This window comes from Acomys russatus, chromosome 8 (assembly GCF_903995435.1).
Source record: "Acomys russatus chromosome 8, mAcoRus1.1, whole genome shotgun sequence".
NCBI classification, from domain to species: Eukaryota; Metazoa; Chordata; class Mammalia; order Rodentia; family Muridae; genus Acomys; species Acomys russatus.
Window position 1 is genome coordinate 38,469,598 of NC_067144.1, and position 15,259 is coordinate 38,484,856.

Consider the following 15,259-nt stretch of genomic DNA (forward strand, 5'->3'; position numbering starts at 1 on the left):
GATGGTTTAGGATCTCTCCTCTGCATTTGTCACTGCATAGAGGCGTATTTGGTCTTAACTACTAGGGGGGCTGTGCATCTACACCTAGATCATAGAGACTGGGGATACACTGCAGTGCACACAGCAGCCTCCCACAACTAAGATTTCGTGGGCCCTAATTGTTGTTCTGTTGAGCTGAGAAGCTCCATGCTAGAAAAAAGACATCTTTTTTTTTTTTTTTTTTTTTTTTTTTTTTTTTTTGTCACAGTTCACCTGTGCCTAAGTTTTACGTTGTTACGGGCTCATCTATAGTGGCTTGAGATCAGTCCAGCAGCTCCTCTTAGCAGAGGTGTATCGAACATCTACTGTATCTGTCAAGCATAGACAGCCTTCTGGTATTTTTTTTTTTTTTTTATGTATAGTTTTACCTCAGTATTATTTCCATGGCAAGTAACGATAAATAATTTTAAACAGTAGAAAAATAAGAACAGTAATAAGACTGAATCCTCAGAGTAGCTTCCGTTAGTTGTTATGAAACAAGGGAACAAACTGGAAAAAGACAACAGAAAGTAAGTTGAATGTGCAAAGCTGTTTGATCATAGGTCCTGATATTTTCGCGATGTGCACTATGCAGAGTAAGGTTGTCTGCAGTTCCTATTGAATCCCCGGCTTACAGCATTGCTTAGCAATCTCCCAAATGCCCTTCATAGTTTCCTTTTATTGGGCATCACTTCTTACTCATGAGTTAGTATTTTATCCCTAGGAACTTCTATTGCCTTTATAAATGTTGACATTTATTCCAACAGCAACAAGTGATTCTATTCTGGACTCTGTCTCACCTAAAACATCTAGAACTCCTGGACAGCCAAGGGCAACACTGGGTAATGTTTTTAACAGAAACTGTGCTTTGTTTTCCATTAAATTCTTCATAACCCATGTGGATGCCTTTCTTCTAAAAAATGACCATTCCATCCCATTTCATCTAATCATTTGCATTTTTCTATTTCTTAACATAGATGACTGATATGTTTTATAAGATATCTTTATGTGCTATTTTATGTATCTTCCACTTTCTCTCATACTAAATGAATGACAAAAAAAAAAAGATTTCTAATCTTGAAGTTGTGAAAATTTTCAGAAACTGCATGGACATCTTTGTCATCTGCATTATCTCTTACCGTGCATGTGCGCCTCTGTCTGTGTGTGTGTGTGTATGTGTGTGTGTGTGTGTGTATGTGTGTGGTATGTGTGTGTGTGTGTGTGTGTACAGCTTGAACCACTTCATTCTCATGGACCAGGTCTGCCTGCAGTGAACAATTATCATTCTAGCTCTTCCCCTGCTTTACATCACAGTGTCATCCATCAGCTGCAGGACAACATGCATCTCTTCATCCTCGTAGCATGCACGTGATGCCATCTGAAAGCATGTTGAAATTACTAAAATACCTCATTTTAACTGAGATTGCTTGGTGGGATGGGGTGTTTGTGTTTCCAGCTCCGAACAAAGCACCATTTGACCCCCAAAATGTGGAAATCTTCACCAGTGCTGAAGTGCAACGTACAACAGCTGGTAACTGATATCGTTTGTGTTGTTGCATGCTTTGAAAGGACAGGAAAAGTGACAGAAAAGAACCAGTTGCATCCACTTTTGAACATGTTTTTATTAATAAACCTTTCCATTCTTTCTGAACCATGGGACTCTTCAAAGAGCTGAGTTATCCAGTTAGCCTAATGATAAACTTCAAGGAATTTGTATACTCTTGTTGCCTATATGTTTTGAAAAGTAGTTTACTAGATTACTTTCAACTTTGTCAACCATAAATGTATAACAGAAGCATAGATGACAATTATTTTAAGTATATTCCTTTCCACGGTAGTTCAAAAAGAGTATCAAGTCATGCCTGTGGAAAGATGTGTGAAAGAGTTTGTGTCTTATAAAGAAAATTATTTAAACAATGGCATTCATTAGTGTCTTGTGAGGTACTAATGAACTGTGAGATAAAGATGTTCTGACCCTCCTTGTTCTAGAAATCTAAAATATCTTATTGTACATCTTCCCTATTGCTGTTAATGTTAATTTTTTTCTTTGAGACCTTAATGTATGTTATAATCTGAAAGGTCTGTGGGGTGCTCCATTTCCAGCACATTATTTAAATAGTATTTTTCTTTAAGTAGAAATATAAGCTCTCCTGTATAGAAATGCAGTTCTTTTGGGACCAGTGAACACGTAAGCACATCGAGCATAAAGTCTGTAGAAATCTCTGCATGAGCATCTAGGAATACAAGGAGAAATGTGCCCTTGCCCTTGTGTTAAGTGGGATCCTGTATTTATGTTTCCAGGCACGATGTGGCTGGCTGTTGAGAAGTGTCACTTACCAAAGCTATGTTAATTCTTCTTTCAGCTCCCCAGCAAACTACATCTACCCCTTCTACACCCAAACGACCCTTCAGACCCAACCCGTCCAAAGTCAAGCCTGGTAAATGAATGTCTCTTCAACTTTTCAGGCTATTTAAATCAAAATAAATCATGCTTATCTCCTTATAGTAAGAGGAGAATTATAGTTCACTGTAGGACAGTTCCTTTATGAAATTTGAAAATAACTAACAGTAATACAAGAGGGAACAGGGTCTCTAGTAAAATGTTCCTGTATTGGGGGATAAGCTGGGGTACAGGTCCAACCACCATAGGTCACAGGATGAAATAGCTACCCCCATTGGGATGTGTATCTGCATTGAAGTGTCTGATGGGACTGTGCCTACTGCACTTTCATTTGCCCGAGGGCAGTGGTTCTCAACCTGTAGGTAGTGACCTCTTTGGGAGTCAAATGACCTTTTTTCAGGGATTGCCTGAGACCACCAGAAAACAGAAAATTTATATTACAATTCATAACAATAGCAAAATTACAGTTATGAAGTAGCATCTAAAATACTTTAATGGTTGGGGACCACCACAGCACGAAGGGCCGCGGCTTTAGGAAGCTTGAGAAACACTGACGTAAAGCATGCTGGTCTGGTTCTGCTCTTCAAGTTTCTTATAACCCAAGAGTAATAATAAAAATAAGGCATAAGATTATAAAACCTACAAATATTGTAGAAGCTCCGGGAAAGATAGAGCGACGTGATAAGCCTTAAAATATTTGTAGGATTTAGGTGGATGAAAAAGGAAGGGAAAACCATCTACTGCAGCCTAAGGGCGTTCAAGTAATTTATGCACCAGGGAGTGATGGGTTTCATTGCCTACTGTGTGCTCAGGTGCTTGCCCAGCAAACTGACTTACTTCACTTGCATTTGCAATGCAAGAATTTTTTCTAACTTATATTTGTTGTGATGGTTTAGAAACTCTTTCCATCAAGTCTTGCTCAGCGCATACTTTAAGACTGACTACTAAATATGGCAGGGATTTGAAAGGTCGCTGTGTCCCTTCTTGGAGGATATTTTACTATCTCTACATTAAGTTAATTTCCCCCTTGCCATCATCAGAAAGAACTACAGGTTCAAGGACAAATACTCCCAAGTTTCCAAACGTTCCAAAGCTACCAACACAGTGCGTGGTACTTCGTCTCTCTATGGCAACGCAGCGCCCTGGCTCTTTTGTAAACTGTCAGTAGCTGTTTATTCGAGTTGCTCACTTGGAAAATGCTAAGTATTTCACAGACTGTATGAGCTCTATGGCTTTTTTGGCTGTGAGTGGCTGGCCCTTGCGTTAGAGCTGAGATCCAGGTGTCGTCTAGGGTAGGTGTTGTCTTGGTAGCTGTGGCTGCTCTTTGTTGCTGGGTCACACACACACACAACAACTGGGGCTTTTTGGAAAAACATGCTCAAGCTAAACTTAGGGGTTCTTTGAAAAAGTAACTTCTGGTTTGGTGTTAGTGGATTTTCTTTGTGTTTTCAGATCATAGCATTATGCCTATCTAGCATTATTACCGACACCAACATCTACCCCCATTATCTAACACCTATGAAGTAAGAGTGAAAATAATTAGACTGACTTAAAAGCATAGATTAAAATCAGTCTTTTAGTAGTTACCAGAATGCAATGAAGTTCTCTTCCCTAAGTGATTCTCTGGGCCTGGAGCATGAAATATTCTTTTAATGGAATATTTCCAAAATCTTCCAAGGTGATAGACTCATTCCACTTACTTAGTTTTAGTATTTTATTCTCCTTTGGTGGTTTTTCTATGTCAAAATGTGAACTTGTTGGTTATTTTGTTTATTTCTAACTCAGTAAAACACAAATAATTTCTTTGAAACTTAAAATGTCTCTCAGTCTAGAAGTGACACCCAATGTGATGATTTCTCTGATCATGTGTAGTGTTCTAAAAATAATGCTAACAAATTGATTTATGCAACTCTTTGGTTCAAAAAGTTCTGATTTATATGTTAGTATCTGATGCAATTTTTCCATGGAAAGTGTGAAAACACAACAACCAGATGACCTCAGCACAACCGGGCCCTTTGGTATTATCATAGTGTTATTCTGAACTTTCTGGGAGATAATTGTATCCATGACCATCAGCAGAAAACACAGAAATATAGCCACAGGAATAAGTGAGGGTCCCTTGTCTGTATTACAACATACTTTCCAGTCCAAAGTTGACTGGAATTCTGGTGCACTGAGTAACAGTCTTTCAGCTGGTGGGGCGGGAATGGCTTCCATTGTCTAAGAACCCTGCTTGTGGAGCTCCACAGTTCTTGCGTTACAAGAGCAGAAAGAGCTGTCTCTTTATGGGCCAAGCCTTCTTAGTTGGGAGGGGGGATTTTTGCACTCTGACTTTGGTTTACTTCTCAGGAGACTTTATGGTTTTTGTTTTTTTTTAAAGACTAGAAGGCTTTTTGGTATGAGTCTTCTCTCTTTTCCTTAAAAAAAAAAAAAAAAGAAGAAGAAGAAGAAGAGGTTTCCTCTCTAAGGATTGTGGAACATATTGAATGATCCAATATTCACCCTTAACCATTTATCTGGAACTTACATAGCAGTCTTGGATATTGATTTATAAATTAGCTGGGGATAACTTTGGCAGTTCTTACTGTCATTGCCATATAAATTTTCAGCCATTAGCTCTCTGGAGAATGCATTCCACATTCTGCTATGTAAAGGATTCTCAACTTGGATTTCCACCATTGCTGTGTTTACACGGCAGAGTTATTTAAGGCAAGAGATTTTCTGCTTAAGTGATCATGATTTATTTCCATGATGGCATAAGGCAACAAAAGCAACTGCTAAGAAAACAAATTTGTGTAGCACTCTTGACAAGGTCTGGGTCTCCAGATGTAGGCATCAGACTGAAGGAGAAAGAGCAGTGATTCTCAAGCTCTGGGTCGCGACCCCTCTGAAGGTCACCTAAGACCAGTATAAATATCAGATATCTGTTTACATTACAATTCATAACAGTAGAAACATTACAGTTATGAAGCAGCAACAAGAATAGCTTTATGGTTGAGGAATTGGATTAAAGGGTCACAGCATCAGGAAAAGTTTGAGAACCACAGAAACAGAGGCATGGGCAAGTGTGTAAGTGACCCTGGCTGAGGTTGCCAAGAGAAGCAGCACAGTATATAAAAATCACACGTCCTAGCAGTTTAAATAAAGAACTCTTGTCAGTTGTAGTAGGAAGAGACTAATGCATAGAGTCTTAAAAATCATTCTCAGAGAGGTTTGGAATGAGAAAGTGACTATTATATTCATGCTGCATTCTGAGTAGGGGCAGATGGAGAAAAGTACTATGTGTTTTGGCTAGCAAAGTAAAAATTCATCATCTGTTAATTTCAAGATAAAGTTGGAAAGTATCAAAAGCCACACACACACACACACACACACACACACACACACACACATATATATATACACATTTATACATGATAAGTCACATTTTTGGAAATGAATTTAAGATACTACTCTTCAAAATGTGGTTACTCTTCAAAATGTTCTAATGGTCACTTCTTCATTGGACATTTTAAAAATTGTTTTGCTGGGACTTTTACTTGGAAGCCATCATGGTTTTGTTCCTTTGACTTCTAAACTTTCTCATACCGAGGGTCCTCCACCCCTTCTATCTCACAGGGGTTAACACTCAAACCTTATAATAAAGGGACTTCGAGTGGCCTGAGACAACAGAGCATACGGGCCTGATCTCTGCAAAACATCGCTTTAGCTACGGACTTTTAGCATTAGTTGAGCTCCGCAGAAGGTTTCTGCTTCTAGCTGGAGTCCATGAGAGTGTGTAAACCACCAAGAGCTTCCCAGTGCGGAGGATCCCCTGCCTTTCGAGCTCCCCTTGAATGCTCATTTCCCCAGTTTTGCCTTCTGTGTGAGATGCTTTTCCTTGGTGGCTCAGTTAGTTAGTGAAGCTACACCTTTGTGTTTTACTTGTTTTTTCATGCATAGCCCAGTGCATTTCTGAAAAAGTGAAGGCACCTCCTCTCTCCTAACTTGTCTGTCCCATACAGTGAGAACTGTCACCCTCCTGTGTCAATCCACAGTGTGGTGTCACGTTTGGCTCTGAATGGCTATGTTTTCCTTTTGAGTTAATGAAACCAAGTCACTTAGTTCTGACGTGCTATGTAAGAGTTTGTGTTGTCAGCCCGTCCCTAGTCACTCCACACTCTCTAGACAAAGTACAATCTGAGCTGTGTGCACGGAAGAGTTTACATTGTACTGAAAGCCAACGAGTGCCAAATCTATTAATTTCCTTCTATAAGAAATAAAAGTTCTCATTTTTCCTATGCTTGAAAAATACAGCTTGTTCTCTTTATCTTCTTGAAAGAAATTTCTTTTTACTGAGTAGAATCACACAAAAGCTCCTAGAAAGAGCCTGCTGTTTTTCCCTCCCAAACATAGATGTAATCAAACCACAATCGGCATAAAACGTAATAGTTTGTTCACTTCTCATTTGACCATTGGGGAGGTTATTACTTATCATAAGATGTTTTTTTTAATTTATTAAGCAGTTTGTGAAGGCTGAGGCTATGCTTGGACACTTTCTGGTTTGTGAACCAAGTAGATTTTGTTTACTAGCAGTATGCACTTGTTACCATGGGGAATGTCATATGAATGCTCGTAACCCTTCTTACTCTGAAGTTTCTTATCATTTGTGAAAGAACGTGAGGTCCAGCCAAGCTGGATACCATTCAAAGCTAACAGAGCGCATACATGGGAGATGGTGCCTTGCTTTCTTCTCACTTCCTGGAGGCGAACATGGCTGCTTTGTAGGACACAAAGTGGCAGGTGGAAAGAAATTCCTAACAGCTCTGAGACAGCCACAGGCACAGCCGAGATCAGTGGCACAAATGAGACTCCTTAACTCTCTTGCTGAGGTTTCGACACTGGCTATGAGGCGAGCTCGCCTCGCTAACCTAGACCGGAAGAGCCCAAGCCTTCATCAAGGAGAGAACGGGCCTTGGGGTAAAGAATGTTTAGTTTCTGCCTCAGGCGAACCCTTCAGTACAGCGTTGACATCACTTGCTTTCATTGCAGCCCCAGAACTCCAGCCGCCTCGACGGTCCACACAGTCAACAAAGGGTAAAGCTGCTTCCTGAGTCAAAGGGGAGGAATGGCCTTCTTACTTTCTGTGTTCAACTTTTGTCCTTAGAGTTGGTTTGCTTTTAAAATGCTTAATTGTTCTTCAGATATATATTTTTTGCAGCTGTTATTGCAAGAATATCTGCCCTGTGCCTGGCCTTGGCTGAACAGAGGCTCTGGGACACTCATGAAAGCCACGCTGCCTTGGAAGTGGCATATTATATTCAAGGAAAATTTTCTTAGCTGCTTCTAACCTCTTATTTCCAGTGGCGACTTCTGGCTTCCTCAGGCATAATTGTACTTCCCTTTGGGAGGTTTTTTTCCCCTTATTTTTACAAAACTCCAACATTTACAGACTTTCTTGAAAAGCGAGATGATCATCCTAGATCTGAAAATGCTGACGTGTCACCAGATAGTCCATTAGATGGTGAAGAAAGAAAGAAAGAAAGAAAGAAAGAAAGAAAGAAAGAAAGAAAAATAACAAAGTTGTTATAGCTTTTTTCTTCTTTAAAAAAGAAAAGGGAAAACCAAACCATCCAAAGAAATAAGTCCCTTTCTGCTGTCATCCTAGCCAATTACCCACATTTTCCTTCACAACAAATGCTCCTGGATAGTGTAGCCTCCAAAGGCCCATTTTCCCTCCCCCCTTTTCCATTTCTTTCTCCAAACTTTAGCTGGCTTCATTTTTATTCGTTTTGTCTAAAACCACAGGGATTGATTTCAGTTAGAAAAGGTTGGTTACATCTTGTGTGGATAAAAGTTCACCACCTATAATTTGCTCTAGTACAAGTTAAAAATTGAGCATATCCCACATTTCAGTCATTTTTATGTTGTTTTTTCCTGTGACTTGATTTCCCCTTGGATAATTTTGCATGTGGTCTCAGAACCATGAGAAAGTGTCAATAATAACATTAGTTAGTCATATAATTACTGAGTTGGTGACTCCTTTCTTCTTTTCCTAATTGCATGCTGTCATTATTGACAGATTTATTTTCATAGAATAATAATACATTAGTATCCATTTGTCTACATGTTCTTGATTATTCCTAAATTTTTAAATCTTATACTTCTAGTATATATATATGTCTGGGTTTAAAAGACATGGTAATAATTTCTAAATTAAAAGGGTTTTGTTTTTTGTTTTTTTTCTTTTGTTTTTTTTTTTTGTTTGTTTTGTTTTTTTTTTTTTTGTTTTTTTTTTTTTTTTTTTTTTTTTTTTTTTTTTTTTTGTTCCTTTGTTGACATGTGGATTTCTTTAATGCTAAGTAGAGAAAAAAAAAACCTTCTGTTTTGGAATATTAAGCCAAATTTTCATTTTAGTTCTGAGTGTATCTGAGAGTCTTCCTCATGTCCCTCCTCATTGTATAGCCTCAAAGCTTCTGTGTGGTGATCTTCTCTAAACTGTGTGCCCCTTCTAAGATTTTTTTTCAATGTCTATGTCAAATAAGGAGATTTCTTGGGAAATTTAGAAATCTTTGACCAAAAACTAAAAATGAGAAAGGGAAGGAAGAAGGAGAGAGAGAGAGAGAGAGAGAGAGAGAGAGAGAGAGAGAGAGAGAGAGAGAGAGGAGAGAGAGAGAAGAGAGAGAGCACAGAGAGAGGGAGAGAGAGAGAGAGAGAGGAGAGAGAGAAGACAGACAGAGAAGAGAAGAGGAGAGGAGAGAGGAAAGAGAGAGAGAGAGAGAGAGAGAGAGAGAGAGAGAGAGAGAAACAGACAGAGACAGAGAGACAGACACAGAGAGAGAGAGACAGACAGAGACAGAGACAGACAGACAGACAGAGACAGACAAACAGAGAGAGAGAGAGAGAGAGAGACAAAGACAGACAGAGAGAGACAGACAGAGAGACAGAGAGAGATAGAGATACAGGGAGACAGAGAGACAGAGAGATACAGGGAGGCAGAAAGAGATAGAGAGATAGGGATACAGAGAGAGAGGGAGATGGGGAGACAGACACACAGAGAGAGAGAGACAGAGAGATATAGGGAGACAGACAGGAGAGAGAGGGGGGACAGGGAGATGAAGAGACAGGAAGACAGACAGACCGAGAGACAGAGAGATACAGGGAGACAGAGAGATACAGGAAGACAGAGAGAGATAGACAGAGAGATATAGGGAGACAGAAAGATAGACAGAGACAGAGAGAGATACAGGGAGACAGAGAGAGACAAAGAGATACAGGGAGACAGAGAGAGAGACAGAGAGATACAGGGAAACAGAGAGAGATAGACAGAGACAGAGAGAGATACAGGGAGACAGAGAGAGAGAATGCAAAGCAGCATCAAAAGCCCAAACTTTGTATTTTGTATAACTGGACCTATGATAGAAGGTGGCAAAACGGAGTGTGTCCAGATTCAATCGAAAGGTTTAAATACACGACTAAGCTACATGTAACATTTAATCTCAGTTCCTAGCACTACCCTTTCTCTGCTAACAAGAATTTTTCCTTTCTTTAGCTCCACAAAAGGCCAAACGACCGGGTCGCCGTCCCCGTCCTAAAACCACACGTAGTCCAGAGGTGCCTGAGTCCAAACCTGGTAATGTGATGTTTAGGGTTCCAGTTGCCATAGATACAACGTTGTGACCTCTGCTTTGGTAGTTGATGTCCCTCCAAGCAGGTGGACTTCAGGAAATAAGCGCATTGATTTGTATCCTGAGCATCTGTATTCTCACACTCCGCATTCGTACTATGCATGATTCACCCATGTCTTCATTTGTGATTAGTAAAGTGTACACTGCGAAGAGCTGGCCCACTAAGTGAGTTATTAAGGCAAGAATATCCCTGGAGTCTTGCAGCTGATTCATATCCAGAGCAGCTGAGATATGGTTAAGCCAGAGGCAGTAAATGGGAGAAGAGGAAAAGGAAAATTATATTCCAGAAAAAAAAAAAAAAACCCACACTGTATACAGCTTCTGTCTTAAGGCACAATGTCATGTTCCTTAGGATGTCACCCCGTGGTATAATTAGTGTTCTTCGTGTTTTGCTTCCATAGCTCTGCAACCTGCCACTGTACCACTGGACACCTTGGTACCCACAATTGGTAATTCTGCGTCCTCTCTTGCTTTCTTGTCACTTTTTCTTTTCATGGTCTCCAACCCAGGCACGACTAAAGCCTGTCACTGCATCACACCATCAACCATGCTTTCTCTCATTGCCTGCGTGGGTGGGAAGGACCTGAAGGCTGGAGAGTTCTCCCAGTGCAATCTGCTTGACTGCCGTAGGGAAGGCCTGTGGTCTTGGGCACAGTTTCCCGGTTCTCTGCTGACCCTCTGTCCTTCAGGCACATGTCCTAATGTTCAGAGAGCCATCTGTTCTTCCTCCCAGATGCCTAGTCTCATTCTAGACTAAAAGAGTGGTTTACATTTTTCCAGTTTCGTGGCTAAAATTTTATCACTTCACTCATCAAGCTTGTAAGACCCTGAAAAGCCACATATTTCCTCTTGCAGGGTGTTTTCAGTATGTTTGGATGCCATAGGCTGATTGTGATCTAGGGTCCAGTGTAGAACTTGAGGTTGCCTTCACAACTTGAAAACATTAAAAAGTTCCAAGGTGGTTTTTTTTTTGTTGTTATTTTTAGTGGTAATACTGTGATTATAATTGTTTCATTGTAACTTCTCAGAATTCAGTTTGTCTCTGATCATTTTAAGAAATTCCCCAAATAAGTACTCATGTGTCATTATTTATGTTAATAGCAGATGTTTGTGGGTAATTTTCCAGGTCTCTTTTTTAGCAACTTTAAAATTCTCTATCTCACTGTTTTGTACCAAAAGAGAGCTATCAGCAATGCAGTAAAATGGACGCACTTAGTCCTTCCTAAGTGATATGTTTTCAGAAGGAAGGAACTCAGAGACACATTTTTAGCATTTTTCTTAAGATTGTTCTTCCACGGAAAACTAATGGTACAAATAAAGAGCTAAGGCAGGCTTCATTTCCACTATCCTAGCAACTATTTTTATGTTTGCATGGAGTCTACACAGAGTGATTCTCAGCTTATACATCCTTAATATTTAGGTCACAACCATGACTATTACACTAATTTTATTAATACCTTTTCTTCTAGCTCCCAAGCTACCCCAGAGACCTAAAGCCACACCCAGGCCAGAGGTACCCCAAATCCAGCCTGGTAATTAACACTTCCAATGCCTTAGCATGTAAATGGGAAAAGAGTATACAAGTAACATTGATTTTTCACACTCACACAGCCTGTGATGCTAATTGCAGTACCTTTTTTTCTTCAGATTTAAAACCACCAAAGCAATTGCTTCCTAAACCCAAAGCTACACCTGACATGGCACCAACTAAAGCCGGTAAACATAATCCCCATTGTCCTATCTTAACACACTTTTATCACTGGGAATGCCATGGAAAGGTTTTATATATTAGACTGATTATAGGACAGAGCATCATTGTTTTGTCCTTTATTTTCTGAAAACATTCACACAAGATGTGGGAAACAAGAGCATGTTATACCTGATATTCTTATAAGGCCCATGTTTTATAAAAGCTTAGGCCTTTCTGGGTTTATAATAGAAGTTAGACCTTCCTGTACCTAGGGCAACTTAAAGTGATTTTGCTAGCTGTTTTTAGATAGCACATGCAAGAGAGGACATGTGTTCATCCTTAACAGGAACAATTGAAGAAAGACTTGCCACATAAGGGATTGGTTTTCTCTGAGATACCTGGATTTTAAGTGGTAATTAGCAACTGGATGGCTTTCTACCACATTACATAAAAGAGCTTATATGTAGTTTTAAAATTTCTTTTTATAGCTGAAAATTTCTCCTAAGAGTCCAATTAATATAAAACTCTCATTTACTAAGAGGTTTTCTCATTATAAACAGGCCCATCAAGAAAGCAGCCTGACGAACTCTGGTGCCCCATATTTGACCTTGTGCCCTGGGTGGGGAGGCCTGGTGGCACTCAGAGGAAGGATAGCAGGCTACCAAGAATAGATTTGATACCCTATGAGCATATACAGGGGGAGGAGGTCCCCCTCAGTCACAGTCATAGGGGAGGGGAATAAGGGGAAATGGGAGGGAGGGAGGAATGGAAGGATGGAAGGGGTGGGATAACAATTGAGATGTAATAAGAATAAATTAATAAAATATATATTTTTAAAAAGTATTCTACATCAGCCTAGAATAGCCTGTGCTCTGTATCTCTGAGTTAAATACTATGAGTATATGAGGTTGTTTCATTTCATCGATTTCTTCTGTTTGATGATGCAGCTTATGATCCGGTTACATTTGGAACGGAAGCCCCTTCCCTAGCCATAGGTAACAAAGGCCTGCTCAACTCGCGTGTCCTTGAGATTTCTCCTCCCCTCTCTCTCGTCATCTCTATGTTCAGTTTAATCACCACTCAAACTTTTAAAATGTTTGTTTCTAAAAAATATTTGCTATTTTTATTAGAGGTCATTTTAACATGATGCTAGGCATCCTCACGTCTGCTCAGCTAGTAGCACCTGGCCATTCATTACGCTTCCTTTGACCTTCAGAGTCAAGCAGAATGCTTGCAGCACTCAATACTGCCCAAAGCCAGAGGGCTCTATCCATCCATCTTTCAAAGCAGGAACTTTCTGAAGTGTCTACTTACTTGTGAGAACAAGGAGCAGTGTGGAATTTGTGATGGCGGACCATCAGTTCTGATAAATGGTCCTTTCTTCCTTGATTCCACAAGCTTCAAATGCGAGTGGACCTTTCTGTTGAGAAATTCCTTTTGTGCAAAGTCCTAACAATGTCTTCATCATCTTGTCCCAGCTTCCTCCATCGTCTCTGTGTGTCATCAGCTTGGACGCTAATCCCTGACTCGTTTTAGTCCAGCTGCATGCTGCGCCTCCCTGATCAGCGAAAGTCAGTCTCTATACTGACGATTAGAGGACTTTAGATTGTGAGAAATTAGAAGCTTACATGAACTCTTCTAGATTTAATGAGAAGAAAAGTACAAGGAGATGCTAATGTAAAACCAGAGTTGTAATTCACTGTCTATGAGGAGTTATTTCATTTATAGAAATCACATATCCTGAGATTAAAAAGTTGAATTATTTCCATCTTAACCTGAATTCCCTTTATTCTTTCAGATGGGGGAACGTCTGGGAGTGGAAGCTAGAGCTTCACTCATGCTACACAAGCGACCTGCTACCAAGCAGTGCCCCCAGTCCGCCATATCTATTCATACATTGGATAGTTCCATGCAAATCTTCCATTTGAGATAAATAAATACAGAAACATAATAAGCACCACAGATGCTACAAAGAGAAGGCAGGCATTTGCATCTGTACAGGTCTTCAGAAGACAAGACAGTTGACAATACCTTTCCTATTCTTCTAACAGCCAACACATAATGGTAGTGAATGAATGTGTTTGGTATACAACAGAAGCCTCCATCTCTGTTCGCAGAATAAGTTAGTGTAACACATCACACCACTATAGAACCCGAGTGCCAGTATAGGCAGACTCAGACAGTCAAACATAGGAACATACTTCTCAGTAACTTCATAGCTATTTTGAGTGAGAGTGGTGTGGACCGCCTTGCAATATAAGTAAGTGCTCATACAATCTGTGCAGTTCCGGAAGGAACAGGGTTTCCTCAGACTTCACAAATGCTTTTACGCATAGCAGTCAGACATTCCCTGCCCACCTCTGTGTCGGAAGCAACATCTTGTCACTTAATAGCTAGAAATCTTTTGGTGTCTTCTAACATAGTATGCAACTAGCTTCTAACAATCCCAAAATGAAGAATGTCATCAGGTAGCATTTCAGGCCTGTAGAAAAAGCTTCCTCCATCTTGCTATGCTGACCTCTCTAATGTACCCACCCATGTCTTTTAAATTTGCCTTGACTTATGACTTTCTTTGTTCTATGAAACTATGAAAACTTCATGAAACTGTTTTCACATTGAAATGTGGCATTTGAGATCATCTAAATCTGTGTTTCTGGCCCATGGTCGCTCAAAATCTATTTACAGAATAGACTATCTCTTATCCCCTTAAGAAAAAGTAACAGGCTTAAAATACTTTACCTTTGAGATAAACCACTTTATACATTTCTTAATTTCTGTTATGTATTGCTTTTGGTCAGTTTCCGCCACAGACATTGAACCTGTAATTCTGAGAACTGAGGCACCAGTGACAACATTAGGTAATGACCTTTTAGTCTTTACATGCATTCTCTGCTCACTGTCTGACCCATTTCTATCTGGGTCAGGGGGGATTTTTCTTTGATGAAAATTTCCTACCATTAATTTTATTTCACATTTTAAATATGCCAAGCATACTAAAAGCATACTACTAGTTATATGTCTCTCTGACGCTCCTGGAGACCCCACCCACTCTATGCAGGACCTGGAGATATGCCCTCGTGTTATCTTGCTTTGCAAATGCTTCACAGAGCCCATGAGTTTACTCAGTCCTCGGTAGTAGTCTCCATTAAAGATAAATTTCAGATCCACTTCAGAATGCCTACCCCTTAAGCTCTGATTCTTGAGTTCTTTTTATTTTGAAGATATGAAAGACTTTCCTTGTCTGCAAGTGATTTTTAGGAAGTGTAACAAATATGTATAAATACTAATTGTAATGGGTTTGATCCCTAACCTGAGCCTTTCTAAGGACAATTATTCTAAATCAGGTTAGGCCAGGCCTCTCTGATGTGATACTGACATACTGTGTAGCTGACTCCCTTTGCATCTGGATCCTCTTCGATGCTAGAAACTAGCAACAAAGGCTTCAGAATAACAAAGGCAATGTCATATGTTATGTCTCCAAAA

At 39.8% G+C, this 15,259-nt stretch overlaps 1 protein-coding gene across 1 annotated transcript in view; it reads left to right on the forward strand.

Moving 5' to 3' along the window:
• Positions 1-15,259, forward strand: part of Abi3bp (ABI family member 3 binding protein) — a 205,739-nt gene that overhangs the window by 119,458 nt on the left and 71,022 nt on the right. Inside the window, 3 exon segments of the mRNA XM_051150061.1 lie at positions 786-860; positions 1,475-1,549; positions 2,382-2,456. Of these exon segments, the coding sequence (XP_051006018.1) occupies positions 786-860; positions 1,475-1,549; positions 2,382-2,456 (225 nt within the window).